The following is a 27721-nucleotide window of genomic DNA, read 5'->3' on the forward strand; positions in this document are numbered from 1 at the left end:
GTTAACCCCTTAGTGCAGCACTATGGCTCTCTGTAATGTCATAGCAATGTTGTTATGATGTAGTTAAGCATTTTCAGTCAGTGAATACTAGGGTCGCCGGCAACCCCCGCTGCAGTAAGAGGCTACGAAAATAAGCACTCCAGGCACTTGAATTACCGGTAGATGATTAACCACCACTTTAAGGTTAAGTTAACCTGAATGACTACTTAGCCAGGTTCTTGGCATGCTCCATGAGTTATGTAATGCTGTTTAGTATTGACAGTCTTTGAGTCTTTTCCTGTCAGTGTCTTATCTGAACACTAGCATCTTATTTCCCTTTCTTTGCCTTTGCTGTTATGGCCATAACTCCATCTTAGCTTCCGGTCAACAACGAAACCTAAACCTATCCCATTGCAATTGTGAATAAAACTAATTCATTTCATTTCTCAACGGTTCCAGCCCACTGCCCCAGTGAGCAGCGGTACCGTGAGCGCCTGCTGGGCCAGTTCCTGGGCTGGCTGCTGGAGAGCTACGTGCTGGGCCTGGTCCGGGCCATGTTCTACGTCACCGAGAGCATGGGACAGAAGCACTGCCTGCGGTTCTACAGGCGCGACGTCTGGAGCCGGCTGCAGAGCTTGGCGTGCAGGTGCAGCCACACGTTCTCACTTCCATTGAACTGAATATAATATATTCTATAATAATATATTCTGTCTATATAATATATAGATAGAATATGTATTCTATTCGATCCAGGAGTTAATGTTATTAAAAACTTAGGCTATTTGAGCTGTTAACTTCATTTCATGATTAGAGAAGCAACATATTAAATCTAGTATTATACCGAGTATTAATTCGATCTTTGGATGGACAAATGTATTATCGGAAATTAATGTGTGAATCGATTTTTTTTTCAACACAGCTCTAATAATATATAACAGGCATAATGGCACAAATACACCAGACGCGAGTTGAGCGACTCCGGTGACGGAAGTAATTGAGTCGCTGGCAACAGAAGAGACTAAAGCGATTTGGGCGACAAGAGGTGATTCGAGCAACTTGAGTGATAGTTTTGTAGCTGAACTTCAGTGAGTATTATGCTAATTAGCTATTATGCGGTTCAGCAACAGCGACAGCCACTGCAGCCAGTTGGAACTTTGGAATGCTTACATTCTGCTTTTAACAGGCCTACTCTGTCGCTTCCATCACTTGTGTCGCTCTTGCTATGAACACAGTCCAGCACATTGTTTGCAGCTTGGTCGCCTCTGGTGTGTTTGAGGTGTAATGCATGTAGAGCACATAATGGTTTGGCTTTTCACGAAATATACTACAGTGTGAGAATCCTTCTCTGACGTCATTGCTAACACTTTTCACATTCCATCTGAAATTGGGTGGCAAGCAGCAGCGCATTTTACCAGGGCTCTAAATTGACTTTTTTTCCATCATCAGCCAAAATGGCTAGTGGATGTCAACCTCAGAGGCCAAACACACACCCTCTACTAATGTGTCAAAGTGGCTAGTAAGTTGGTATTTTTTACCAGCCAAACTGACATTTCAACAGCATTTGGCCGATTGGCTGGTGTTAATTTAGAGCCCTGTATTTTACATGTGTGAAGTGTATGTAAACTTGTGGTTTCCACTGTATGCAAGGGAGTACCAGTCTAAAGGCCAGTGGAAGACTCTGACTCCGCAGGAGGTGGCATCCCTGCCCAAGTCCACGGTGAGGGCCCGCCTCCGCTTCATCCCCAAGGCCAACGGCATGCGGCCAATCACACGAGTCATGGGAACGGATGTCATCACCAAGGTAACGAAAGATGATTCCATCTTAATTCCATCAAATGTGATTTTGATTCATCTGGTGAAATTGTCCGTATTATTTGTGTTTATTTGAATTTCTATTGAATGCTGTGATTAAAGTTTGTCACAACTTTCTCTCCCTGTACATTTGTTCAAATGTTTGTAATAGGGATGTACCGATACTGGTATCGGTATCGGCACCCGGTACTGCTCATAAAACTCGTATTCATACTTGTACTCGTCAAGCACTTGCAGATACCAGGAACGATACTGCTATTACACAAAACAATGCAATACCTTGTCACATTCTGTGGACTTGAAAGCAGCATGGAAAAAGTGCCACCTCGTACATTTACTAACATTGAAATCTACATGGAAATGGACAATAAAAATATCACAGGTGGAAAAAAACAAGGCCATGCATTTATTTTCATTGTATTTTGGTGTTAAAAGGTATCTGTATCGGTACTCGGTATCGGCAAGTACTTACATTAATGTACTCATACTTGTATCAGTTTTCAAAAAAGTGGTATCGGTGCATCCCTAGTTTGTAATACTGTAGTAATTAATATGGTAGTAATAGTTTATAAAATCATCTGTCATCTCATGCTAAGCAGAGAAGAGGAGAAAAAGTAATGTCATATGGATCATTCAACAGTGGATTTTGCTACATACACACATTTTAAAAAGACCCCTGACAGCATGTTGGAATCACAACGTTTTGATTCATGTTGTATAACATTTAGCAGATGTGGAAGTAGACTTTGACGTCGTTGACCTAAAAGATGCTCAGATTTTAAGAAATGCATATTATCTTAACTTCCGTCCTCCCTTGTGCTTGTGGCCTTGTGATGACGTTGCAAGACATCATTGACAACAGAAGTTTAATTCGATATTTCGCAATAAGCACATTTCAACGGGACTTTTCTCTTTTGCAATATTATATATTTCATATATTTATAATTATTATTCTATATATTGGCAGCGGTTCCAGAGGAATGTGAAGAACCTGCGTGACGTGCTGGCGGTGTGTGTGAGGACGTCACCGTCCCTGCTGGGGTCCACCGTGTGGGGACGCAAGGACATCCACAGGGTCCTACAGACCATCACTCTGCAGCAGAAGACTAAACCTACTCCACTGTATTTTGTCAAGGTGTGTGTGTGTGTGTGTGTGCGTGCATGCGTGCGTGCGTGCGTGCGTGCGTGCGTGCGTGTGTGTGTGTGTGCGTGCGTGCGCGAGTCTGTGCGTGTGTCCAGAAAATTAAGTTTTAACTGTACCATGGATGACCCCATGTTTTGGGCAGAAGTGAGTAACCATAGCTCTCTCCCCTTTCCCCCATGACTCAGATATATATGACATGCTGATATGATATAGCTTTATACAAGTCATATGACCTCATATCGTATAATCTCTCCCCTCTGTTTCACAGGTGGATGTGAGTGGGGCATATAACAGCCTGCTCCATGACACGTTGTTATGATATAAAACTATATGTATTACTAATTAGATTTCTCTGGTCTTGTCCCCAGGTGGATGTGAGTGGGGCATACGACAGCCTGCCCCATGACATGTTGTTATGATAACTATATGTATTACTTATTCAATCTCTCTGGTCTCATCCCAGGTGGATGTGAGTGGGGCATATTACAGCCTGCTCCATGACGCGTTGTTATGATGTAAAACTATATGTATTACTTATTCAATCTCTCTGGTCTTGTCCCCAGGTGGATGTGAGTGGGGCATACGACAGCCTGCCCCATGACATGCTGGTGCGGGTGGTGAGTGAGGTGTTGCGGCCTGTGCAGGACGTTGGCTTCTCCATCAGACACTATGCCAAGGTGTGGAGAGAGTCGCTGCAGGGCCTGAGGAAGGAGTTCTGCATGCAGGTGTGCTTCTCTTGTCTTCCTCTTCACACAATTTTATGATTGGAATAGGCTTCTTGCAGGATACACATGCACACAGGGTCAAATCTAGACAGGGAGAAATGGCATTTAGTCATTATTATGCTGTAAAATGCTGGAAACAGCTTCCTGTCCAAAGAATTGTCTCAACAGTATCTTGTTTTAAAAATAAATTAAAAGAGCTTTATTCTCATCTGCCTTGGGTGATGGTTAATTATTCACTATCTATTAACACTATAGTCTCTTTTTCTTTCTCTAATCTTTAGCACATTGAATGACAATTATGTATGATAATGTGCTTTAAGTAATTTTGATTGATTCATTGATTTGATATTTTATGTCCAATTTGCACAAAGTCACTTGAGTGGCACGGTGATATGTGTGCATGGTACAATATTGACACGACCACTGGAGGGGATCTTCCATTAAACTTGCATTGGTCAGAGACTTGACAATGCAAACAGGACAAGCCTCGGTTGCCATCTGCCTTTAGAAGACAACCACCCAGTTAAGTGCATTGTGCTCTGGTAATTCTACAGCAAGTGTTGCGCACGGTCACACAGCAAGCATATTGCAAACATTATTTTACAGGGAACTGAATAATGGCAATAGCAGTCTTGAATCTTGAATATTAACTACGTTTTTTTAAGGTATTTTTTGAGGGCTTTTTATGCCTTTATTTTGACAGCACAGTTATAGAAGGAAAGGAAACTTGTGGGGAGAGAGAGACACGGGGAAGGCTCGGCAAATGACCTTGGGCCAGAATCGAACCCGGGTCGCCAGCGTAGCAATCCAGTGCCCAGCCGATTGAGCCACGGCTGGGCCGAAAATAAACGTACTTGCATGTATATAGTATAAAGTAAAGTCCTCCTCTATGTGCCTTTGATTCATGACACCGCCAGGTAGTGCTGTGCTGTGTGTCAGAGCATGGCAACCCGACCGAAGCCCGACGAGCCGGGTCGGAACCCGACGGGCCGGGCCGGACTCGGACAAAAAAAATAGAATATCTGTCGGACTCGGGTCGGACTCGTGCTTGAAGCAAACAGATATTGTGAAAAGTGTAAGCAACCAGAGGAAACGTTTCAGTTCACGCAAACGGCAGTTTTGTGATTAAAAAATAAGTAATTGAATATGCATAAATGAAAATGTTGGTAGGCTACTCGTGCGAGTGATTATTATTGGCTGTATGCACGCGCCAGTTACCAGTGGCAACATGGACGCTCACTCCCAGTCAGCCGAGCAGGAATGCCGAGTCAACTTGCTTTCTTAATAAGCGCCAAATCAACAGTTGTCAGTGAACGCGTGGTCTTTTGTTGTAGGCCTAGTGTAGGCCATGTTTTAGCATGCCTTCGGTGCTGTCTTAAATGTTGAACATAAAATGACGAAGTTTGTCACTGCATTGCTCGCCAAGGATTAGCCTACATTTCCAGCAAGGGGTAGCAAGGAGCATAATATGGATTAAAGAAGACGCACACGCTACGTGGAGTTGCCTAAGGTAGGGGCGAAGAGGTTTCCTGTTACTATTTTGTCCGCTGTGACATTTCATGTCCTTCACGTAGGTTCTTAATTCTTGTCACTTTTACTGTAGCCTACAGTTGTAACTATGCGCGTGCAACCTTTCCTGATTTTATATTGACCGCATGGACATCAGGGGAAATTACATTCTCTTGGAGGGCCGAACAGGCTACTGTTCTTCGGGGTGAACTTATAGCCCATCCTTCTTCACGACAAGGAGTGGCATCTTCACCGGCTCGCGGGGATTTATTTGCAGTAACTTAACAAATGCGTCCATAGCCGCGCTGACTGCATCCAAACCGTATTCGTTAGTTTTCGCCTTTCTTATCCTCTCACGCCCCTCCCATGCATTTGATCACCGCACCCAACATCTCTGGTCTAACCGAAAGATACATAAGGTGCGCTGTCACATGTATGCGTGTGTTTATACTTACTATGCCTGCGTAACTAAATTAGGCTACTGCAAATTGCCTCATCCTAGTTGCCTATCCTGGCTATTTATCACATGCTATTTTGAGTATGGAGGAGCCCACATAGAAAATCTTGCTTGCGCACAGGTTCTGTTGTTATTACAGTGGTCTCGGGCTTCGGACGGGTTCGGACACAAACATTTTAATTAGTCTCGGGCTCGGGTCGGAGTTGATCACTTTTCTGTCGGCTGAGGGCCGGGCTCGGACAGAAAAAACCGGCCCGAGCCACGCTCTAGTGTGTGTCACTATGAATTGACAGACATGGTGCTTTCATTTCATTTCCACATATAATCATACATACATTAAGCATACAAGATTTGTACATGCCTTCACATATGCAGTCGGTGAAGAACACTGGATCAGGGTTGTGTGTGTGTGTGTGTGCGTGTGCGTGCGTGTGTCCAGGCGGAGGCCCAGGCTTGCATGAACATGAAGGGATTTGTGATGCAGGAGCAGGAGAAAGGAGATCTCCATGATGCGATCCTGGTAGAGAACGTGAGTCAGCTTTGTCACAGACCAATAGAGTTAGTCTATAACACACCGGCTCCGACAAAGTGCTGAGCACTACTCCGCAAAAGTTCCATTGTTTTCAATAAACCCCGCACACTGATGCCAATGTCCGCGGACATTCGCGGATGTCGGATAGCGATTAGAGACAAGTTCTATTTTGTCTGCGTCGCCCATTGACTAGCAATGCTATGTTCGTGTGAAATTGGGTTTGGGGGTCGGAATTTGTGTCGGAAGCAAAAGTGCTCCACAGTGCTGTCAGAGCCGGTGTGCGGAGGCCCTTAGCCTTTAACACATGCCATGTACTACTTCTGGTCAGCTGCATTGATTTTACTCTGAACGATTTATTCATGTACTGTACTCCTATACAACATTGTAATTTTTCTGGAAAAAATATAATGGGGCCTAATAATCTTATTGTCCCCTTAGTATAACTCTCCCGATGTAAAGGGTGGAGATATGCTTGACTTCTTCAAACAGATGCTTACAGACTGCGTTGTTCGGTTTGGGAAACAGTGAGTATCTTTGAAGCCATACACTACTACTTCTACAGCTTTTTTTCAATTCCAGTGTACCTCAACAGAGTTTCCAGGCAGTTAAAAAAAAAAAAAGTCATGCCTTTTTCATTAATATTGCTTTTTTTTTGGTCATGGTCACACAGTACCTCATTATATATCAAAAAGTGTCTGTCTCTTAGCAGGTAGAAACAAGTCACGTCTTGATGTGTTCCAGAACGTTCCGTCAGGTGTGTGGCATTCCGCAGGGTTCTGTGGTGTCGGCCATGCTGTGTAATCTCTGTTACGGGCACATGGAGAACTCCCTGCTCAGCGACGTCACTGAGAGAGGAGGGTACGCTACTCCACACACTACACTACCACACACAGTATGAGCTTATCTCCCCTTCACTTTTTTGTTTGTTTCTCTCTCTCTCTCTCTCTCTCTCTCTCTCTCTCTCTCTCTCTCTCTCTGTCTATCTCTATCTCTTGCTCACTGTGTTTTTCATAGTAGTGAACATTATGAATAATGATACAACTGATTCTTGCTGGAATTCTGCTCTTATCCTCACCAAATAAATAATGGCACATTGCTGAATGTTGACTGACCACAAGGTGTCATATTTGCAGTAACTAAATGTTACATTTGATGAATGAGATGTCTTGTGCCTGTAGCAAAAAATAAAGTGTGTGAATAAATAGGTGTAATATTATTCATTTATTTTTAACTCCTGCATTGTCTTGCCTGATTGTCAGATATGATTCTTGGCTTTTTGTCAATTCGAATAATTTTATTATGTCATAAGTTATTTTTTTTCCCTGATTAATCAGAAATACATGATCACTCATTGTATTTTGGTGTCCTATCACTAGGTGTCTGCTGAGGCTGGTGGATGACTTCTTGCTCATCACGCCTAAGCAGAGCAAAGCCATTTACTTCCTCCAGTAAGTCCCTTTAGAAATACCTTGAGTGAGATATATGTCTGACATCATTTGTGTCTTTTACTATTGGCACATTATCTGACGAGCATGTCAATGAAATGTCAGTGTCTGTGAAATAGGCATGTTCAGAATGTCTGTCCAACAACATATTAGTACATTTGATGGGTAGGTGATGTTTCAATCTGAAATGGTATTTAATGGTATTTCCATCTGAAAATGCATGTGTAAAAAGTAGTGTTACCATAGTTGGTATGTTGTGGTTATGGTTACCTCATCATTACTGTAAAATGTCCTGTACTGTTGATTTTACTTTACCATTTATGTCATTATTTTTATTTTTTGGTATTCATTGGCCATGTTTACATGATTTTTTTAAATTTGGAATCAATAATTCAGAATTAGTTTGGAATTAAAGTCATTTTCTGTCAAGTGTACATTGCACTTCTATTGGACTTCGATTGCACTTCAAGTGGCATTTCGATTGGACAGAAGATGTGCACGCTGGGTCACGCCTACTCCCCACAGGGCAAATGAAATTTCACTTGGGGGCGTGATCGCCAAGTTCCAGGAGATTCCTACTGGCGGGACAGTTCATCTTCAGCCGAATTTAGTTAAACCCATTCCGGGTCAGCCTATGATGGCAGACCTCTCTGTTCTAGTTCAGTTAAAATGCTAATCGTTCGCTTACCCTGCTATTTTAAAGGAGAAGTCCACTTTTTTAACATTAAGGCCATTTTCTGAGTGGTCTGCAATGTTTTAGAGTCCCCCTCACCGTTTATTTCATGTTTGCTGCAGTCTCTGTTATTTGGCTTATTTGGATTTGATCTCAACCAGCTTCAGAATGGCCGTCTATGGGCACCTGCAACTCTGTTCTTAAAATCACCTTTAACATTTGTTTTCAAGAATATGCAACTCACCAAGTGTTCAGCAGTATTCGCTGGTGTTCCTTAACATTTTTTTTTAGCGAAATATGGCATCTGTCGTGTTTTATGTGCGTATTTCGCCTTGAAACTTGTTAGGGACTGCTAGTGAACACCCCTAACCACTTTGTGAGCTGTAGACTTTCGAAAACAAATGTTTAAGGTGATTTTAAGAACAGAGTTGTAGGTGCCCATAGACGGCCATTCTAAAGCTGGTTGAGATAAAATCCAAATCAGCCAAATAACAGAGACTGCAGCAAACATGAAATAAACGGTGAGGGGGACTCTAAAACATTGCAGACCACTCAGAAAATGGCCTTAATGTTCAAAAAAGTGGAGTTCCCCTTTAAAGCACTGAGTGATCAAATGGCAATGTGAAGTAACTTTTTTTGTGCTAAATCAGTTTGTGGTGCATTTTTATATCAATCCGTGGTAGCCACAACATTCATAGTCACTTAAGCAAAAACTTTCATAGGAAGTCACACGGGGGCTCACCATGTTTGTCTTTGCCAACCGGAATTGTTTTGAAAGTGGAACTAAATTAATAGAGGAATAAACCACCCACTTTATTCCGAATTGGGAAGTGTTTACACACTCAACACATTTTACATGTTTTCAAAGCGGAAAAATGTCTTATTCGCAATTAAATTGAGTTAATTTGGAATTAAATGTCCCATGCAACGGAGGCCAATCAATCAAATCTCTGCTATCCTCCATTCTGTTGCTGTCTGCTGGGCAGGTCCCTGTTGGCGGGTGTGCCCCGGTACGGCTGTGTGGTGAACCCCCAAAAGGTGGCGGTGAACTTCCCCCTGGAGGAGGGCCTGAGCGCTTGCTGCCCCGGGGTGCGTGTGCTCCCCCAGCACTGCCTCTTCCCCTGGTGCGGCCTGCTGCTCCACACACAGACCCTGGACGTCTCCAACGACTACTCCAGGTAGGAGCATAGACTACTCCAGGTAGCAGCATAGCATAGCTACTAAGGCTGTAACGATATTGCATCGAACCGAGGTATCGCGGTACGCAGACCCACGAACCCCTATCGCGAAACTGCCTCGCAGAATCGCGATGCGCCCTTTAAAAGTTGTTACCAAAGTTCTTCCCTAACAAAATCTCTGTTGTTACCCCTCAGTCTAGAAAACAGCAGCATAAAGGCAAATGTTTGCATATGCGCTTAAAAAAGACAAGTAGAAAAGGGGCGCACATGTGCGAGTAACACTTCCATTCATCCCTCTCTTATAAAATGTTCCGTCCAACCAGCACGTGCATTTGTTATTATCAATTGCCTGAGCAACCTCCGCGAGACGAAACACTTGGAAACGTCGGAAGGTAAAGCACAGAAATGAACAACAGACCCAAGAAGGCTTTATCAAACGTGTGAAGGTGTTTAGTTGCATGCGCCGATGCTGTTGAGTGGAGATAGACGTTGAGCAGAGAGAGAGAAAGAGAGCGAGAGAGCGAGATGCTCCGCCTGCCCAAATTCATAAACCATGCGACGCTCTATCAGGGAAGTGTCTGAAGTCGGGCGAACGTTGAGGTCGATGTGGATATTAATAGGCAGCGTTATTCTTCCCCGCATTGACCGCCTGCCTAGCGAAAACATGCTCCATTTCAGCCTGCATCCATTCCCGCTCTTGACAAAATGTCAAATCACAAAACCAAACAAAGGACAACGTGCCTGTTGCATAGTGAGGACATAGGCTAACTGAGTTTCGAGTTTTGTTTGTATAAGCGTGCGCGCGCTGCTGCACGATCAAAAAAGTTTAAAAAATATTAAACATCAAAATTAAGTGTTGCATTTTTGTAAGTAACTTTACACAACATGTTTCCTGACAAAATATGACCAGTGTTGTTTCAGTTAATGTTTGGATATTAATTGGATAATGTTTGATAATGTGAGACAGTTGTTAGACTAATAGGCTACCTACTGGAACCCTGACCCTTCTCTCTCCGTCTCTGTCTCCCTCACACACGGTCAGCATCTCAGCATCATATGATCTAAGCCTATTAATAAGAAGCCTACTTTTCCTTGGTGAACTAATATCCCTTATTGTGCTTTGATGTCAACACCTGGGGAACAGGTTGCAGTGGTATATCTGCAGCATCATTTAGGTACACCTACAAAATTAATGTAGGCAGGTAGGCCTAAATGCAAAAAGAAATCATATATATAGCCTATATAGGCCTATAATTTATTTTCTTCTTTTTTTCCTTTAAAAATAAAATAAAATCGTGGGGCATATCGAACCGTGGGTCATATATCGTGATACAAACCGAATCGTGGGTTGGGTGTATCGTTACAGCCTTAATAGCTACGTGACTTCTCCAGGTAGCAGCATAGCATAGCTACGTGACTTCTCCAGGTAGCAGCATAGCATAGCTACGTGACTTCTCCAGGTAGCAGCATAGCATAGCTACGTGACTTCTCCAGGTAGCAGCATAGCATAGCTACGTGACTTCTCCAGGTAGCAGCATAGACTACTCCAGGTAGCAGCATAGACTACTCCAGGTAGCAGCATAGACTACTCCAGGTGGGAGCGTAGACTACTCCAGGTAGCAGCATAGACTACTCCAGGTGGGAGCGTAGACTACTCCAGGTAGCAGCATAGACTACTCCAGGTAGGAACATAGACTACTCCAGGTGAGAGCATAGACTACTCCAGGTAGCAGCATAGACTACTCCAGGTAGGAACATAGACTACTCCAGGTGAGAGCATAGACTACTGCATGCCACATGACTGCTCCAAGTAGGACTATGCGTAACTACATGACTACTCTAGGTAGGAGCATTAACTCCTATCCAGGCAGGAACATACAGCATAGCTACATGACTACTCCTCCTAGGAGCATGCGTAACTACGTGACTACTCCTGGTAGGAGCATTCTAGTTGCCTCCCCCAGCACTACCTCTTCCGCTGGGACGGCCACCTGCTCCACATTCCTACACTCCTACTGTACATATCTCTAATGTCTCCCTCCTCTCTCTCTCTCTCTCTTGACTGACAGCTATGCTGGCCTATCCCCAATGTCTCCTTCCTCTCTCTCTCTCTCTCTTGACTGACAGCTATGCTGGCCTATCCCCAATGTCTCCTTCCTCTCTCTCTCTCTCTATCTCTCTCTCTTGACTGACAGCTATGCTGGCCTATCTCTAATGTCTCCCTCCTCTCTCCCTCTCTCTCTTGACTGACAGCTATGCTGGCCTATCCCCAATGTCTCCTTCCTCTCTCTCTCCTGACTGATAGCTATGTTGACCTATCTCCAATGTCTCCCTCCTCCTCTCTCTCTTGACTGACAGCTATGCTGGCCTGTCCCTGCGCTACAGCCTGACTTTAGGTGCCTCTCCTGACGCCGCCTCCTTCATGAGGAGAAAGCTGATGGGGATCCTGCGGCTCAAGTGTGATCCCATACAACTGGACCTCAGGGTGAGGTCAAATTATGTATTGTATAATGTACTATATATTATATTATATTACATTACATTACATTACATTACATTACATTACATTACATTACATTGCATTATATTATATTATATTATATGCCCTCATGTGTGATGCCGTACTATTCTCTCCCCAGCGTAAGAGAGTCATAGACATAGTACAATACACACACACACACACACACTGGATGAGAGACCTTCCCATGCACAGAATCTGTACAACATTGCAAAAAACTAGAATTATGTGATAGAGAACAGTAGCCAGCGACCGTCTAAATTCATCCCACCCCTCTTCTCATCTAGCCTGGTACTGACCATCCCATAATACTACCATTTCAATTCGTATTCATGGTCTGAAGGTTGTTTGATGTGACGCGATTGCAGAAAGTGGGAAGGAAATTTTCTGAAAAATCAGGATAAGTTGTTGAACAAACATGTCTGACGTCTATCTTTGGCGATGTAAGACCGTTTAACAGACATGCCTGACAGAACATCCTACCGTAGGATAAAAGTACAATGTAGGACCGTTTGTCAGAACACCGGCCAAATCTTACCGGCAACATCGCTCCACAGAAAACGGGTGCCAGACGTAGTGCGGAGCAAAGTACATAGGATGGTGCGTGAGGCTACTTCTCATCACTCTGGCTTCACCTGTTCCTAATCAGTTTTATCTTATCTCCACTCTCTTATCTTTAGACCAACTGCTTGGAAACGGTCTATAAAAACATCTACAAGATAGTGCTACTGCAGGCAATGAGGTAACTGCTCTCTGTTTTTGTTGGGGACCGAGAGGGTACACGAGGGTAGTTACTTTCAGAATTTTAAGTTGTCATGTTGCCAATATACATGGGTTCTACATTTTTGCTTTCCCCTGACTGCGTGAAACTAGCTGCGCACGACTCAACGTCTGATTGTTGGAAACCGCTGTCGGTCAAAAAATTGGCTCACGTGGTTGGCTGCCAGTGTCTTGCCCCTCCTTGATAAACACGGTGAACCCATGTATACTTTACATTCATATTTGTACTGTTATTTCATCTTCTTTTTTAGGTTTTATTTTTGTAAAGCACATTGCTTCTGTGAATTGTGCAATACAAATCAATTTGCCTAGTCTTGCCATGGAATACGGCCAATTAGTCTCCTCCTAAATTAACTGTAGTGAAGGCTTATGGAGTAACTTTAAGGCATGGATGTCAAACCATTTTATTTGGCCTGCGAGATCATTTCAAAAGTGTATAATAAGACTTATACATGACATTTGGTCTGTCATAGGAATATGAGTGGCCACAGGCCAATGAAACAGCTCACATTCCTGCAACAGAATACAGTTTTTACAGTCACATTTGAACTATGATGGGAGTCTGCAAAAGCGGCTTAGTTGCAGATTTTGGATTTGAATTTGAGTTTGACACCCCTGCTTTAAGGTGTCTAGTTTCCAATATATAAATACAGTATACACAATACAGACATTGCAGGACAAATGAAACAGTGCATAACACTGCATGCATTAAGACGTATCAAAATAATAACAGTAGACCAGCCAGTCAGGGTTTTTTTCCATTCACATTTGTTTCACAGTAATTATGCAGATCTGCAGTCACTTCTTGTTATTCTGCCCAGAAATTCAGACCAATCACTCTGGTATGCGGATATAAGATTGGACTTTGTTTCCCAATACGGATTGAGGAATAGTGCTGTGTGTGTGTGTGTCTGTGTGTCTGTGTGTGTGTGTGTGTGTGTGTGTGTGTGTGTGTGTGTGTGTGTGTGTGTGTGTGTGTGTGTGTGTGTGTGTGTGTGTGTGTGTGTGTGTGTGTGTGTGCGCATGTGTGCGCATGTGTGCGTGCGTACGTGCGTCTGAGAGAGGCAGTGAAGCTAGATTCCTGAGCCACATGCTATAAATGACCTGGGTTTACCTGACATATTGCCTCCCTTGCAAAGTTAAAACCTGGTCATTTGGAATATTTGGCAATATTTGGATTGTAACTTTTGGATCCAGGTTGCACAACACTGTAATGTGCATCTATCAGACACTAAAGCACTATCAGAAGTAAAGATGTGTTCATCTATTAGACATCGAAGAGGAGGAACAATGATGTGAATGTGTGTTTAACAGGATATGAAATTGTGTATCATCTCTGGTGCTCTCCAGTGGAGAGTCTCCATCACACTAAGCTGGTGTTGTTGTTGTTGTGGCAGGTTCAATGTGTGTGTGCGGAGTTTGCCTAAGGGCCAGACTGTGGAGACCACTCCTGCCTTCTTCTGGAGGATGATCTGGGCCATGGCCAGGACCACCTACAGCTGTGTCAAACACGCCAACCAAGGTCAGTTACTTACGCACTTACAATTCTCTATTTGGCCAACCAAGGTCCGTTATTTAGGCACGCACAATTCTCTATTTGGCCAACCAAGGTCAGTTACTTAGGCACTTACAATTCTCTATGGCCAACCAAGGTCCGTTATTTAGGCACGCACAATGCTCTATTTGGCCAACCAAGGTCAGTTACTTAGGCACGCACAATGCTCTATTTGGCCAACCAAGGTCAGTTACCTAGGCACACACAATGCTCTATTTGGCCAACCAAGGTCAGTTACTTAGGCACTTAATGGGCAGTCATGGCTAAGCGGTTAAGGCGTCAGACTTGTATCCTAAAGGTTGCCGGTTCGACTCCCGACCTGCCAGGTTGGTGGGGGGAGTAATTAACCATTGCTCTCCCGCATCCTCCTCCATGACTGAGGTACCCTGAGCATGGTACTGTCCCGCCGCACTGCTCCCTTGGGGCGCCATTGGGGGCTGCCCCCTTGCACGGGTGAAGCATAAATGCAATGTCGTTGTGTGCAGTATGCAGTGAACACTTGTGTGCTGTGGAGTGCTGTATCACAATGACAATGGGAGTTGGAGTTTCCCAGTTGGGCTTCCACTTCACTTCACTTCACAAATCTCTATTTGACAGCAGAAAAACACAAGACATTTCTCAAATCACATTTACAGCCAGCGAGCCAGTTCACCTAGAGGAAATCTAAGAGAAAGTTATCAAATGCTGACATTCAGCTGCAGCATGAAACGAACCAACACACCATCACCCAGCCTCAGTTCACCTACATTTTTAGAGAAAATTCATGACGATACTACTGTGAAGTTCCAAATACTATAACCCGCAGCTACATATCAAACACAGAAACAAATGTCAGCCAGTCCTTCCAAATTCTCCTGAAGCCCCATGAAAGCCCCATAAATAGTTATCCAGCTGCATCAAACACCGCAACCAAGATCACAGAGCAATTCTCATTTTTTTTCTAAAGCCTCCCTCTATTTGAGAGAGTGGAAAAGTTTCCAAACATGACTGGCGAACACAGCAACCAAGGTCAGTTAGAAATTCCCTAGACGGTTGGCATTCCTGAAGTCTTTTTCTGTATTTGACCTTAGGAAAAATGTTCTCTAATGATTTCATATGTCTTTAATACAATGGTGTATGTGTTTTCAGTCACTGTTTTTATAGCCGTTTATGAATGTTTTTCAGTGCCTAACATGTTGTGATGGGTATGCAATTACAGAATGGAAGATTTTTTTTCCTCTGTATTTCCCATTCACCTGTTCTTTTCTCCTTGTCTCCACTCCGCTGCACTCTGTTGCAGAGGGCTCCCTGGGCTCTGTGACTGGTGGTTGTCTGAGGTACAAGGCCGTGCAGCTGCTCTACTGTCTGGCCGTGGAGTGGGTCTTCATTCGACACCGCCAGGCATACCGCTCTCTGCTGCCCCCTATACGCCAAAGTACGTACATTAGACCATTCTGATGCATTAGACCATTTTTATGTTATTTATTTGTTATGTATTTTACTATTTTAATTGGATATGACGGTGAAGAAGTGACAGAAGAGTGGGAGTAGGGGTGGGTGATAGGGGAGGGTATAGGGATAGGGTGAGGTTGGGGAAATACTCTGGCCGGACTCAAACCTGGTGTTAACGGAGTTGGCGTGGAACGTTAGTAAACCTCCCTCCCGAAAGCCTCATACAGTGTCGATGCCGTTGGGCTGGGGGACTGGTCCTTTAGTCCAGCGGTACCGTACTGTGCCTCCCATTTCCGAACCAACGTAGTTGACGAGGTCGCAGGTTCGCACTTCGGGGGGGGGGGGGGGGGGGGTGGGGGGGGGGGGGGGGGGAGGGGGGGGGAGGGGGGGGGGGGGGGGGGGGGCGCGCGGGGGAGGGGGGGGGGGGGGCGGGGTGTGGGGGGGGGGGGGGGGGGTGGGGCGGGGGGGGGTGTGGGGGGGGGACAGGTGGATCAGTGCACTGCGCTACAGGACGCCCATAATTACAGGGCTGATAGTACGTATTCAGGCTCCATGCCTGATTTCAGGCTTGACAGAGTTTGCAAAAATAAAAACATTGATACTAACTAGACTGCCTGTGCAGTCGCCTTCGACTGCTTAAAGGGGCATTCCACCGGTGGAGACATGAATATGTTACTGAAAGTGGGTCATATTTATAGTAGAATAGTAACATACATTTCTAATTTGGTGCCTTCTTGGCCAAGAAAAGGCAGAAAATGACTTTTTAGTGCTTGTGGATTTGTGACAACAATCCCCATAATGCACTGCGATGCTCAAGTTCCACAGGCCACACCCAGTTATTTGGGACTCTATGCATCATCCCTCCCTCAGCTTGCAGTTGCAGGTGCATCACAGTGGGACAGACATCACTGGAAAGGAGAAGCTGGAGCACACTGCAGCTTAGTTTTCAAGACTTTATTTTGTGCACACACGCGACCAACGTTTCTGTGTTGCTACACCTTCTTCAGAGTCAAATGATAGCAAGAGAGAGACACACATTTCAAGACTTGACATTCACAGGTGATCCTACTTGGTTTGGCTAAATTGGTCTGATCTCATTGCAGGTAATTGACCCCACCCCCCAACACCAGGACAAGATTGTAGACAATTAGACAGCTTGCCAACTTCCCAAAACAAAATAAAATATAGCTGCAAGCAGCAATGCGGGGCCAAGCAGTAAACTTGCCAAAGTCGCAACGGCAACAGAAGGGACTGCAGCGCCCCCTTTGGCCCAAAATGTTGGCAATGTTGGTGGGCATTCCTTGGAGGGGAGTGTGATCACATAATCCAAGTTTAGTTTGAATCCGTTGAAGAGCTGCCGAGATATGAGCTCACTTTCTGTTACCTGTTGGTGGCGCTAGAGAGTTTGAGCTTGGGGTCTGGATTTTTTTGTGGGAGGTCATGGGATGGACTAGTATGTGTGCAAAAAATCCTAACAGAATCTGACTAACGGTTGCTGAGATAAGACCTCACTTCCTGTTTTGCCACCTTTATGACAATTTTGATTGGCTGTCACCAGCAAACGATAAGAGGTGTCCAAAATTCTTTAAATAGCCTAAAGCATATCAGTCCCAAGATGAAGTGTACCCTTTTGTAGGGCATTCTGACCAAAATTGTGGGAAAAGTAGCATTTTTATTGAATTTCACAAAATTCAAAATGGCGGACTTTTTTCTTCTGTTTGACATGAAGTCATATAGTGCGTTGGATTCGGCTTGGCCCAAGGATTGTAGTGATAGTATTATTTTCAATATTAGGCATACAGTGTAAACGCTACAGGCAAAAATGTAGCTAACAATTTGACCTGTTGGTGGCGCTACAGAGTTTGAGCTGGGGATCTGATTTTCTTTGTGGTAGGTCTTGGGATGGAATACTATTTGTGTACAAAATCCCAGACTAATTCAACAAACGGTTGCTGAGATATGACCTCACTTCCTGTTTTGCCACTTTTACAACAATTTTGATTGGCTGTCACGGCTAAACGATAAAAGATATCCAATATTCCTTGAGACCCCATGTGTAACTCAGTCCAGAGATACTATATACCAAGTTTCGGGCAAATTAGTCAACAATTGCGGGAAAAATAGCATTTTTATTGAATTTTACAAAATTCAAAATGGCGGGAAAACTATCCTGGCGGAAAATGACGTCATAGAGTGCGTTGGATTCGTCTTGGCCCAAGGATTCCAGGGATACCAAGTTTATGAAAATTGGCCCAGCGGTTCAAAAGTTACAAGCAGAAATGTACCTGCAACTTTGACCTGCTGGTGGCGCTAGAGCGTTGGGATTGGGGACCTATAAATCGCTGTGGGTAATGCTGAGACTGTCCCTAATGTGTGTGCCAATTTACAGCATTTTCCTACCCACGGTTCTATGGGCTGCCATAGACTTGCTAAGGAGAAGAAAGGTGCCTAGATAATAATAATAAATATAGCTGCAAGCAGCAATGCGGGGCCAAGCAGTAAACTTGCCCAAGTCGCCACTGCAACCAAATTAACTGCAGCGCCCCCTTTAGGCCAAATCTCACCAATGTTGGTGTGCAATCTTTGGAGGGGAAGGTGATCATGTGAACCAAGTTTAGTTTGAACAGAGACTGCAGAGACTGCAGGGGCTGGGGCAGTGGGGCTTTGGTTGACACTTTAAAGCAATAGCAGAACTACGCACACACATAAGCTCTCGTCTCTTGTGTGTCCAGGCCCCCTGCCGAGAATGGTGTCAGTGAACGTGCGCAGCCGGTGCCAGAGGGGACAGAGAGATGAGAAAAAATCCCTCCATTCTTTCCACAATTTTGAATGGTTGCTGTGAGCTGATAGTTTTTTCAATCGTTACGAAAATCCATACCTGGGTGCAACATAGTGTGAAGATGACCTGTGTACCAATATTTTGAAAATTGGGAGTACGGTTCAAAAGCTACAGGCAAAAATGTAGCTAAAATTTTGACCTGCTGGTGGCGCTACAGAGTTTGAGCTGGGGATCTGATTTTTTTTTGTGGTAGGTCATGGGATGGACTACTATGTGTGTGAAAAATCCTAGCCTAATTCGACAAACGGTTGCTGAGATATGACCTCACTTCCTGTTTCACCACTTTTACGACAATTTTGATTGGCTGTCACGGCTAAACGATATAAGATATCCAATATTCCTTGAGACCCCATGTGTAGCTCAGTCCAGAGATACTATATACCGAGTTTCGGGCGAATTGGTCAAAAATTGCGGGAAAATTAACATTTTTATTGAATTTTACAAAATTCAAAATGGCGGGAAAACTATCCTGGCGGAAAATGACGTCATAGGGTGCGTTGGATTCGTCTTGACTCAAGGATTCCAGGGATACCAAGTTTATGAAAATCGGCCCAGCGGTTCAAAAGTTACAAGCAGAAATGTACCTGCAACTTTGACCTGCTGGTGGCGCTAGCGGGTTGGGGGTGGGGCCCTATAAATTGCTGTGGGTAATGCTGAGCCAGGCCCGAATGTGTGTGCCGATTTACAGCATTTTCCTACCTACGGTTCTATGGGCTGCCATAGACTTGCTAAGGAGAGGAAAGAGGTGACATAATAATAATAAGAATACCAGCTAAAACAGTAGGGGCCTTCGCCAGCTTCGCTGCTTGGCCCCTAATAAGCAGAAAACCTACTAACTCTATAGGGGCCTTCGCCAGCTTCGCTGCTTGGCCCCTAAAAAGTGAAAAAAACAATACCATAGAGGTAGAAAATAACACTAGAGGTGACCCCGCCCCCCTTCTGACGGCAATCTGTGGCGGCCATTATCTGTAGGTAGGTCTGATAAATGTAAATGAATGGAGAAGGAGGCTCACCGCTGTCAAAAAATGGCTTAATAATGTGAAAATGTCCATCAACACACTCTACAAGGACAATAGTTGAAGTGTGTTGCTAAATATGTACAGCATTAATATAATTCGATTTTTAGATGTATTTTATCGACTCATATGATTTAAGTAGATATTTATCCTGACATTTCAAATCTGGTCTTTGATTAATGGGTTACTTCATATACACACAGTTTTAGTCCATTTTTTAACAGAGGTGGGCGTGTTCTCCATTGACTTGAATTGACTGAAGGTGCCTACACTACCTACAGACAATGGGAGGCGCCATGTGCCACTTCCCAGTGCTGTCGTGAATTGCCATGTAATCTCTATTGTTATATTCTACCTCTATGAACAATACACAAAGAACATTGTCAATAAAACCACAGCTACAATTATTACAAGACACAGCCGGGATGCTGGAACAATTTGTTACAGAGAGCAAGACATATTGTGTTCCTCATTTATGCCCTGAGGCTCCACTGAATTTAGAGTATGAATCCAAAATGCCTTTCTACGAAGCCTCTCTGTCTAATTGTCTGCAATCTTGTCCTGGTGTTGGGGGGTGGGGTCAATTACCTGCAATGAGATGAGACCAATTTAGCCAAACCAAGTGGGATCACCTGTGAATGTCAAGTCTTGAAATGTGTGTCTCTCTCTTGCTATCATTTGACTCTGAAGAAGGTGTAGCAACACCGAAACGTTGGTCGGGTGTGTGCAAAAAATAAAGTCTTGAAAACTAAGCTGCAGTGTGGTCCAGCTTCTCCTTTCCAGCTATGCCAGTGACTTACTGGCAGTGTTGCCAGATGAGGCTGATGATTTCCAGCCCAAAAAATGCTCAAAACCCGCCTGGAAGCACTAAATCCCGCCCAATTCTATTGATGTCGATGGGAAAGATTGGGCGAGTTTTCCTGTAAAATGCCATTTTTACCCGCAGACGGCTATCCCAAGCAGCCCAATTGGGTGGGAAACAGCCCAATCTGGCAACACTGCTTACCAGAGCCTTAATGCCAGTGATTTCAAAAGCACTGGGACACTGATCTGTGATAGGTCTGTTAGAGCATTAGGTCCAACCCCCTATGGGCGGGGTTGAAAAGGTGGGAAAAAGGCTTGTAGTCTCAACAGAAATCCACCTCTCTTACACTTCCTATGACGATGATGCAAAATGACAATTTTTACATCATTGACAGAGGAAGTGTTAAGAGATGAATGTGGGTTTCTCCTATCTCAGGGGGAATTGAGAGATTTTTGCAAGACCATTCAAAAGTATGCCTGGGTGTCTAGCAATGGAAAGCCTAATGCAAAATGGGTGGAGTGTCCCTTTAAGGTATATCCCCGAAACGCGACGCTTCCAGTCCCCCATCATTCCTACCACTCCCGTCCACCATTTCGTAAACGTATATGATACATACAGACGTGACATGACGTGCATAGGCTTAAAACCAAACGACTATTGTGAAAATGAAGCAAAAAATGGGGCAAATGGTAATACTGTTTTAATGGTTCAGTGGATATACCACATTAGGTACAGTGTAATAACCAGTGTAACAATATTTAATACAATGTAATACCAGTGTAACAGCGCCATTTTTTTTTAACTTACATCATGTGTTTGTGCGTGGTATTACATGGTATTGCATATTGTTACTCTGGTATTACACTATATTACATGGTATTGCATACTGTGACACTGGTTATTACACTGTAACTGATATTGCATATTGTTACACTGGTATTACACTAGTATTACATGGTATTAAATATTGTTACATTGGCTATTACACTGTACCTAATATGGTATATTCACTGAAATGGTGAAGCATAAAAATAAGGTGTTCTGGGCAAATCAATCCACCCAGTCAGAAGTTATCGGCCAAATGAAAATTCCGCCATTTTGAAAGTGTTGACCTCCAAACTCGAATCAGTTCATGAACCTACCCTAGAGCATGCACACACCAAATCTGGGACAAATCCATCCACCGGGTCAGAAGTTATGGACCAAACAAAAATTCGGCCATCTTGAATTCAGCCATCTTGAAAGTGTTGACCTCCCAACTCGAAGCAGTTCATGAACCTACCCTAGAGCATTCACACACCAAATCTGGGACAAATCCATCCACCCGGTCAGAAGTTATGGACCAAACAAAAATTCGGCCATCTTGAATTCAGCCATCTTGAAAGTGTTGACCTCCCAACTCGAAGAAGTTCATGAACCTACCCTAGAGCATTCACACACCAAATCTGGGACAAATCCATCCACCCGGTCAGAAGTTATGGACCAAACAAAAATTCGACCATCTTGAATTCAGCCATCTTGAAAGTGTTGACCTCCAAACTTGAATCAGTTCATGAACCTGCCCTAGAGCATTCACCCAAAAAATCTGGGACAAACCAAACATCCGTTCAAAAGTTATTGCGTTAACACGAAAGACCTTACGCGGCGGCGGCGCACGCAAAACCATTACATCCCCGACGCTCCGCGTTTCGGGGATATAATTAGCCATTAGGTTATTCTTATCTCAGAAAGTGTTACAGGTTCAGGGTTTTCTTCGACTATCAGTTTGAATAATGTGTCAAAATAGGCCTACATCACGTCACTATGCAGTATCTTGTCGTCGTTGGAGCAGGGGAAAAAGTTCAGGCTCAGGATTTTTTTTCACTATCACCCGTGTAACTAGTCTGTTAGTGACCATAAAAACAGGCCCACCTGTGGACAAACCAAGGCAGCGATTTCTGTACAATTAAGTCCCAGTTTATGTTACTGTAGGACACAGCACAGGCCAGTACACTACTACACACAACACAAATTCCGTCATGTCTAGTCTGGTGTAAGGGGGCTGCCCAACCAGCACGCCAGTAGAGCAGTCCGCTGATCAATTGATTCATATAAACTTGTCAACAAAATGGTAATGGCTGCGTCTCAATGTGTTACTTACAGTATATCACGGAAGTGAATACACCCCTCACAGTTTTTGTAGATTTTTGTGTATATCTTTTCATAGGAAAGCATTACAGAAATGTCACTTTGACACAATGATTATTGACCTTTTAACAACTTATTTAACCGCTGAAATTTCTTGTTCACTCTGAAAAAAACAAAATACAGCCATTAATGTTTGAACATGTTCTCACAAAAGTGAGTACACCCCAGATTAAAATCCGGTAGAGAAGGGGCTGTGTTGGCTCAAATCGTCTCGAAATGAAAAGGGATGAAAAGGGAGGTCATCAGTGTGCGTTTCAACCTTTCTTTGCATTGAACTTTTACATTTTGAGTCTGCATTTGGCTTAAATAGATTGGTGTGAGATTCTATGGAGACTATCATGATCTGATTCAGTAGTCACAGTGCATGTTGACATGCATGTCTCTTTTAGGTATTTTAGATTGCCAATGTTGACAGCATTCATGCATCCCCAAACCATGTCAGTCCCACTACCATGCTTGGCTATTGAGAGAATACACTTTTTTTTGTAAAACTCACTTGTTTACCACCACACATGCTTGACACCATCTAAAGCAAATGTGTTTATCTTGGTCTCAAGAGAGATGAACAGACCAAGGATATGGATCACTGGAACCATGTTGTGTGATCTGAAGAGACCAAGATAAACAAATGTACCTTAGATGGTGTCAAGCATGTGTTGTGGTAAACAAGTGAGTTTTACAAAAAAAGTGTTTCCTATCAAAAGCCAAGCATGGTAGTGGGACTGACATGGTTTGGGGATGCATGGATGCTGTCAACATTGGTAATCTGAAATACACCTAAAAGAAACATGCATGTCAACATGCACTGTGACTACTGAAGCAGATCTTGATAGTCTCCATAGGATTTCATTCAAATCTCTCACCAATCTATTTGAGCCAGATGCAGACTCAAATATAAACGTTCAATGCAAAGAAAGGTTGAAACGCACACTGATGACCTCCCTTTTCATCCCTTTTCATTTCGTTTCATTTTGAGACGATTCGAGCAAACACAGCCCCTTCTCTATCGGATTTTCATCTGGGGTGTACTCACTTTTGTGAGTACATGTTCAAACATTAAGGGCTGTATTTTGTTTTTTTCTGAGTGAACAAGAAATTTAAGTGGTTAAATATGTTGTTAAAAGGTCACTAATCATTGTGTCAAAGTGACATTTCTATAGTACTTTCCTATGAAAAGATATACTCACAAATCTGCAAAAACTGTGAGGGGTGTATTCACTTTCGTGATATACTGTAATACTTTAGGTAATGTCATAGCAATGTTGTTAGGGCGTAATTAAGCTTGTTCAGCAAACAGTGAGTAGAATTGATGGTGACAGCAGACAAGCAGGACAAGCAGACGGCCCTACAGAATACAGCCAGGCTAATGATATTATGCAAACATGTTTTTAGGCGATAACTGGAACTCAACAGGAAATCAAACTCCTTCAAGAACAACTTTTAATGTCCATGTTAGATATATGATGTTCCATCTCACTGTGCAAGGTTCAGCACATCCTTTTTACCCCCCACACTCTTCAAGAGAAAGCGATTCATATCCACAAAGGGATAATTAACATGGTTACAAGTATTCAAGACCAGTAATGGTTTTGGAGTCAATTGAGGGTATATTTAAATTGCAAGGAAGATGGTTATGGGCTCATGTTAAAGGGTACACATTAAAGGAATACTACACTGACATATTTTTTTATTGAATCCCCTCTATATGTATTGATAAAAGGGTATAAACGCCCAAAACCTGCATAATATCCTTATCCACCCGTTGTTACTCAGCTATGGACCGGACAATTTCCCCTAGGCCTACTCTATTTGTTTGTTTGTCTTTCTGCACTATGGAGTTAACCAGAACTGTCATTTCACTGCAAGCTAGCCTACAAGGTTACGGTTGTATGTGACAAATAAATTACTCTTACTCTCACTCTTAGTCTTACTTTTAACATTTTCCCACTTAAAGGACCAGTTCAGTCAATTTCAATATGCTGTTATATTGCTCACGCTACCCTTGACTTGTCAGTACCCGGTGATGCCACATTTTTCGGCTAAGCCCTTTCCGAGATATGAGCTATTCTAATGGGGGCAGTGTTTGTTTACATTTTTTTTAAATTAACATAGGCCTACTCCAAATATCTCCCCAAAAGGTACCGCTGTTTGCTAGTTGTCTGCTGATGTTGTATAACCTTTCGGATGTTTTTGGGAATAAATAAAAATGTTTTTTTTTTTAAATGTAAACAAAGCGCTGCCCCCATTACAATGACCAAGATCTCGGAAAAGGCTGAAGAAGGAAAAAAAAAACCTCAGGTACTGAAAAGTCCAGGGTAGTGTGAGCATTACAACTGCATGTTGAAATTGACTGAACTGGTCCTTTGAAACTGGTGATATTAATCGTAGCTCGTAAAAATTGGTGAGTAATTGTACGTTCATGCTTGGATTTCACCATAAAAAGTAGAAAGCAACAGCATCAATATTTTTCCAGTTATCGTTCCAGTTATCAGTTCCAGTTATCCAGTTATCAGTTATCAGTTAAAACATGGTTGCATAATATTATTATCCTGGCTGTATATTGTTGATATAAAATGGTGGTGTCTGAGTGGGCTGGATATACCACAACAAAGCATACTGCTGCCTTCTGTTCCACAATCACCAAAGTAGATAAAACTATGATGCCTGTCTGGTTAGTCACATTGCTTAATGAGCTTGTTGTGTTACTATCAAAGTGGAGACAGAGTGTAGTGGAAAGTGCGCACATCCAGCAAAAAAGCATCAGCAGGTGCCAAATCAAAAAACTGTCACATGTAGGAGCGGGAAAGGATCTGCACACTTTGCCTAATAAATTAAGTCTTTTGCAAGCAGTGTGCAGATCCTTTCCCGCTCCTACATGTTACCATCAAAGTGCCCATCTCAATGTGCCTTTCATTTAGTTTGACTTTTCTCTTCCTGAATGTGTTACTCAGAAGGAATACTACCCCCCATTGCATCATTTCCATATAATGTGCAATCTTTTGTTTTTACGGATACTGAGCATTGAACAGGAAACAAACAAAAATTCCCATCGTGTTGTAATTTTCCAACAGGACCAACCCAATGGTGGATACAAAGTCCATCTGACTACCCAGTAGTTTCATAAATTTCTCCTCCATGGAATGAGTCACGATTTTTACTTTTACTGTGACTGGCCTAGCTCTTGATCATCATGCCTGTAAAGTTACCAAGAAGCCAGTTTTACAGCTGGGAGCAGGCTTCATTGTTGTTCAATAAATTGTGAGGGCACTGGCCCAAATGATGTTCGTCCAGCATCTTAAAAGAGAAAACTGTTTTTTTGACATTGGGCCCTTGATTTCACATTAATTATTACATCATGTTCTAGTGACCCATGGTAGTTTTGTGTCATTTGGAGCCCTCCCGAAGATATTCGGTTTTGTCATATCCAAGTAACGTCTTCCTTTGGGCAACGAGTTGAAGGCACAAACTAAACTGTTCATAATTTATTCTTTATGGTATGCCACCACTCATAACATGTAGGCAAATAATCTCCGTCAAAACATGCCGTTTTCCTGGTTTTAATTTTTAAACCAAGTGGCGGCGACGGTGACGGTGCTTTGTTTGCATTGTGTCCCCTCAGTATCACACTGAGGGGACACAGTCCCCGTCTCCCCCGAGCGCCCGCCCCCCCCCCCCCCCCCCCCCAAGGCTCTGCTGTGTCCTAACGGTAGGGCACTCATTTGCTATGTGTGCCGGTCCTTACCCGTCTCTCTCTCCTCACTTGCTTCCTGTCACCATCTTCACTATACTCTCAGAAATAAAGTCAAAAAGACCAAAAAATATAATTTAAATAAAAATAAATATACTGTACATTTGTGAGGAATCTACAAAAATGGGCTAGATTACTGAAAATGTAGTAATCTTAATCATTTTGGCTTGATAATACAACTTAATTGTCTGTCTTAAAGGGACACTGTGTGAGATTTTTAGTTGTTTATTTCCAGAATTCATGCTGCCCATTCACTAATGTTACCTTTTTCATGAATACTTACCACCACCTTCAAATTTTAAGTATTCATTATGACTGGAAAATTTAAATTTTTTCATACATGAAAATGGGGATCTTCTCCATGGTCCGCCAGGACCATAGTTGAAAATATTTGTTTATTACTTAGTAAACTTTCATGTAAAGATCAAATTTGGCAATAGGCAGCCCAGTTTCAATGAGCAGCATAGTTGCAGTACCTTTTTTGACCATTTCCTGCACAGTGTACCTTTTAAGATGGGTACTATTACTGAAGGATTCATAGAGGTTTCTGAACTGGCCTTTTGGAAGGACTTTGCATCTGAAGTCTTCATTTCCACCCTGTTTCTGTCTCGGCAGGGAAATCGCGTCTGCAGAGGGAACTGAGAGGGGTGAGGCTGGCACGGGTCGTTCAGGCTGCCACCCCGAGAGTACCAGCCGACTTCAAGGCCATCAGGGCCTAACATGTCAACCCTATAAATAAATGTATATGCTGTAAATAATAAACTAATCAGTTGTGAGGTTGTGTGACGGATGTTGGTCTCTGGTCTCTGTTGGACTGGATATAACAAGCAAAACAGTTGTGTGGTTGTGCAATAAGTGCTTGTGTCTGGCCTCTGAGCCAAACTGGCTATTACTAAATAAACAGTTTTGCGGTTATGAAAAGGATCAGTGGTGTAGTCTACGTAGAACGCGGGTATACGGAGTATACCCACTTCTAAATTTCAGGGATTTCAGTATACCCACTTAAAATTGATTGATCCATTGTTTTGAATAGCACAAATATATACAGTATACCCACTTCAAAAAATGCCCAAATATATAGTATACCCACTATAAAAAAGTAGACTACACCACTGAAAAGGATGCTCGACTCTTTGTCTATATACTGTGTATATAACGACGCAAAACAGCTGAGAGAGAGAACAGTGATGAAAGAGGTTGTGACACAGACTCAGCTGCTCTGTGTATATCTGCATGTGATAGTAACTTTAATGGGATATAAAAGGCCCTCACTATCCACATTTAACAAGCCTGTATTCAAGGCGAGTCCTCATCATATTGGTATAAAACTGAGGCTTTATCGTAAAGCTTGTGCATTAAAATATAGAGAGAAAGGTCATGTACCAAGA

General features: G+C 43.1%; 1 protein-coding gene across 1 annotated transcript in view; it reads left to right on the top strand.

Annotated features, from left to right (window-relative positions):
• The window catches only part of tert (telomerase reverse transcriptase), a 30775-nt gene extending 3518 nt beyond the window's left edge, over nucleotides 1-27257 (top strand). Inside the window, exons 5-18 of the mRNA XM_063185649.1 lie at nucleotides 439-625; nucleotides 1627-1780; nucleotides 2759-2926; nucleotides 3499-3660; nucleotides 6066-6155; nucleotides 6597-6682; nucleotides 6900-7016; nucleotides 7535-7606; nucleotides 9263-9454; nucleotides 11813-11939; nucleotides 12653-12714; nucleotides 14150-14274; nucleotides 15587-15721; nucleotides 26949-27257. Of these exons, the coding sequence (XP_063041719.1) occupies nucleotides 439-625; nucleotides 1627-1780; nucleotides 2759-2926; nucleotides 3499-3660; nucleotides 6066-6155; nucleotides 6597-6682; nucleotides 6900-7016; nucleotides 7535-7606; nucleotides 9263-9454; nucleotides 11813-11939; nucleotides 12653-12714; nucleotides 14150-14274; nucleotides 15587-15721; nucleotides 26949-27052 (1781 nt within the window). The 3' untranslated portion in view covers nucleotides 27053-27257. The remainder of the gene's footprint in view (nucleotides 1-438; nucleotides 626-1626; nucleotides 1781-2758; nucleotides 2927-3498; nucleotides 3661-6065; nucleotides 6156-6596; nucleotides 6683-6899; nucleotides 7017-7534; nucleotides 7607-9262; nucleotides 9455-11812; nucleotides 11940-12652; nucleotides 12715-14149; nucleotides 14275-15586; nucleotides 15722-26948) is intronic.
• Nucleotides 27258-27721: the final 464 nt, after the last annotated feature.

The sequence above is a fragment of the Engraulis encrasicolus genome, chromosome 20 (assembly GCF_034702125.1).
Source record: "Engraulis encrasicolus isolate BLACKSEA-1 chromosome 20, IST_EnEncr_1.0, whole genome shotgun sequence".
Taxonomy (NCBI): domain Eukaryota; kingdom Metazoa; phylum Chordata; class Actinopteri; order Clupeiformes; family Engraulidae; genus Engraulis; species Engraulis encrasicolus.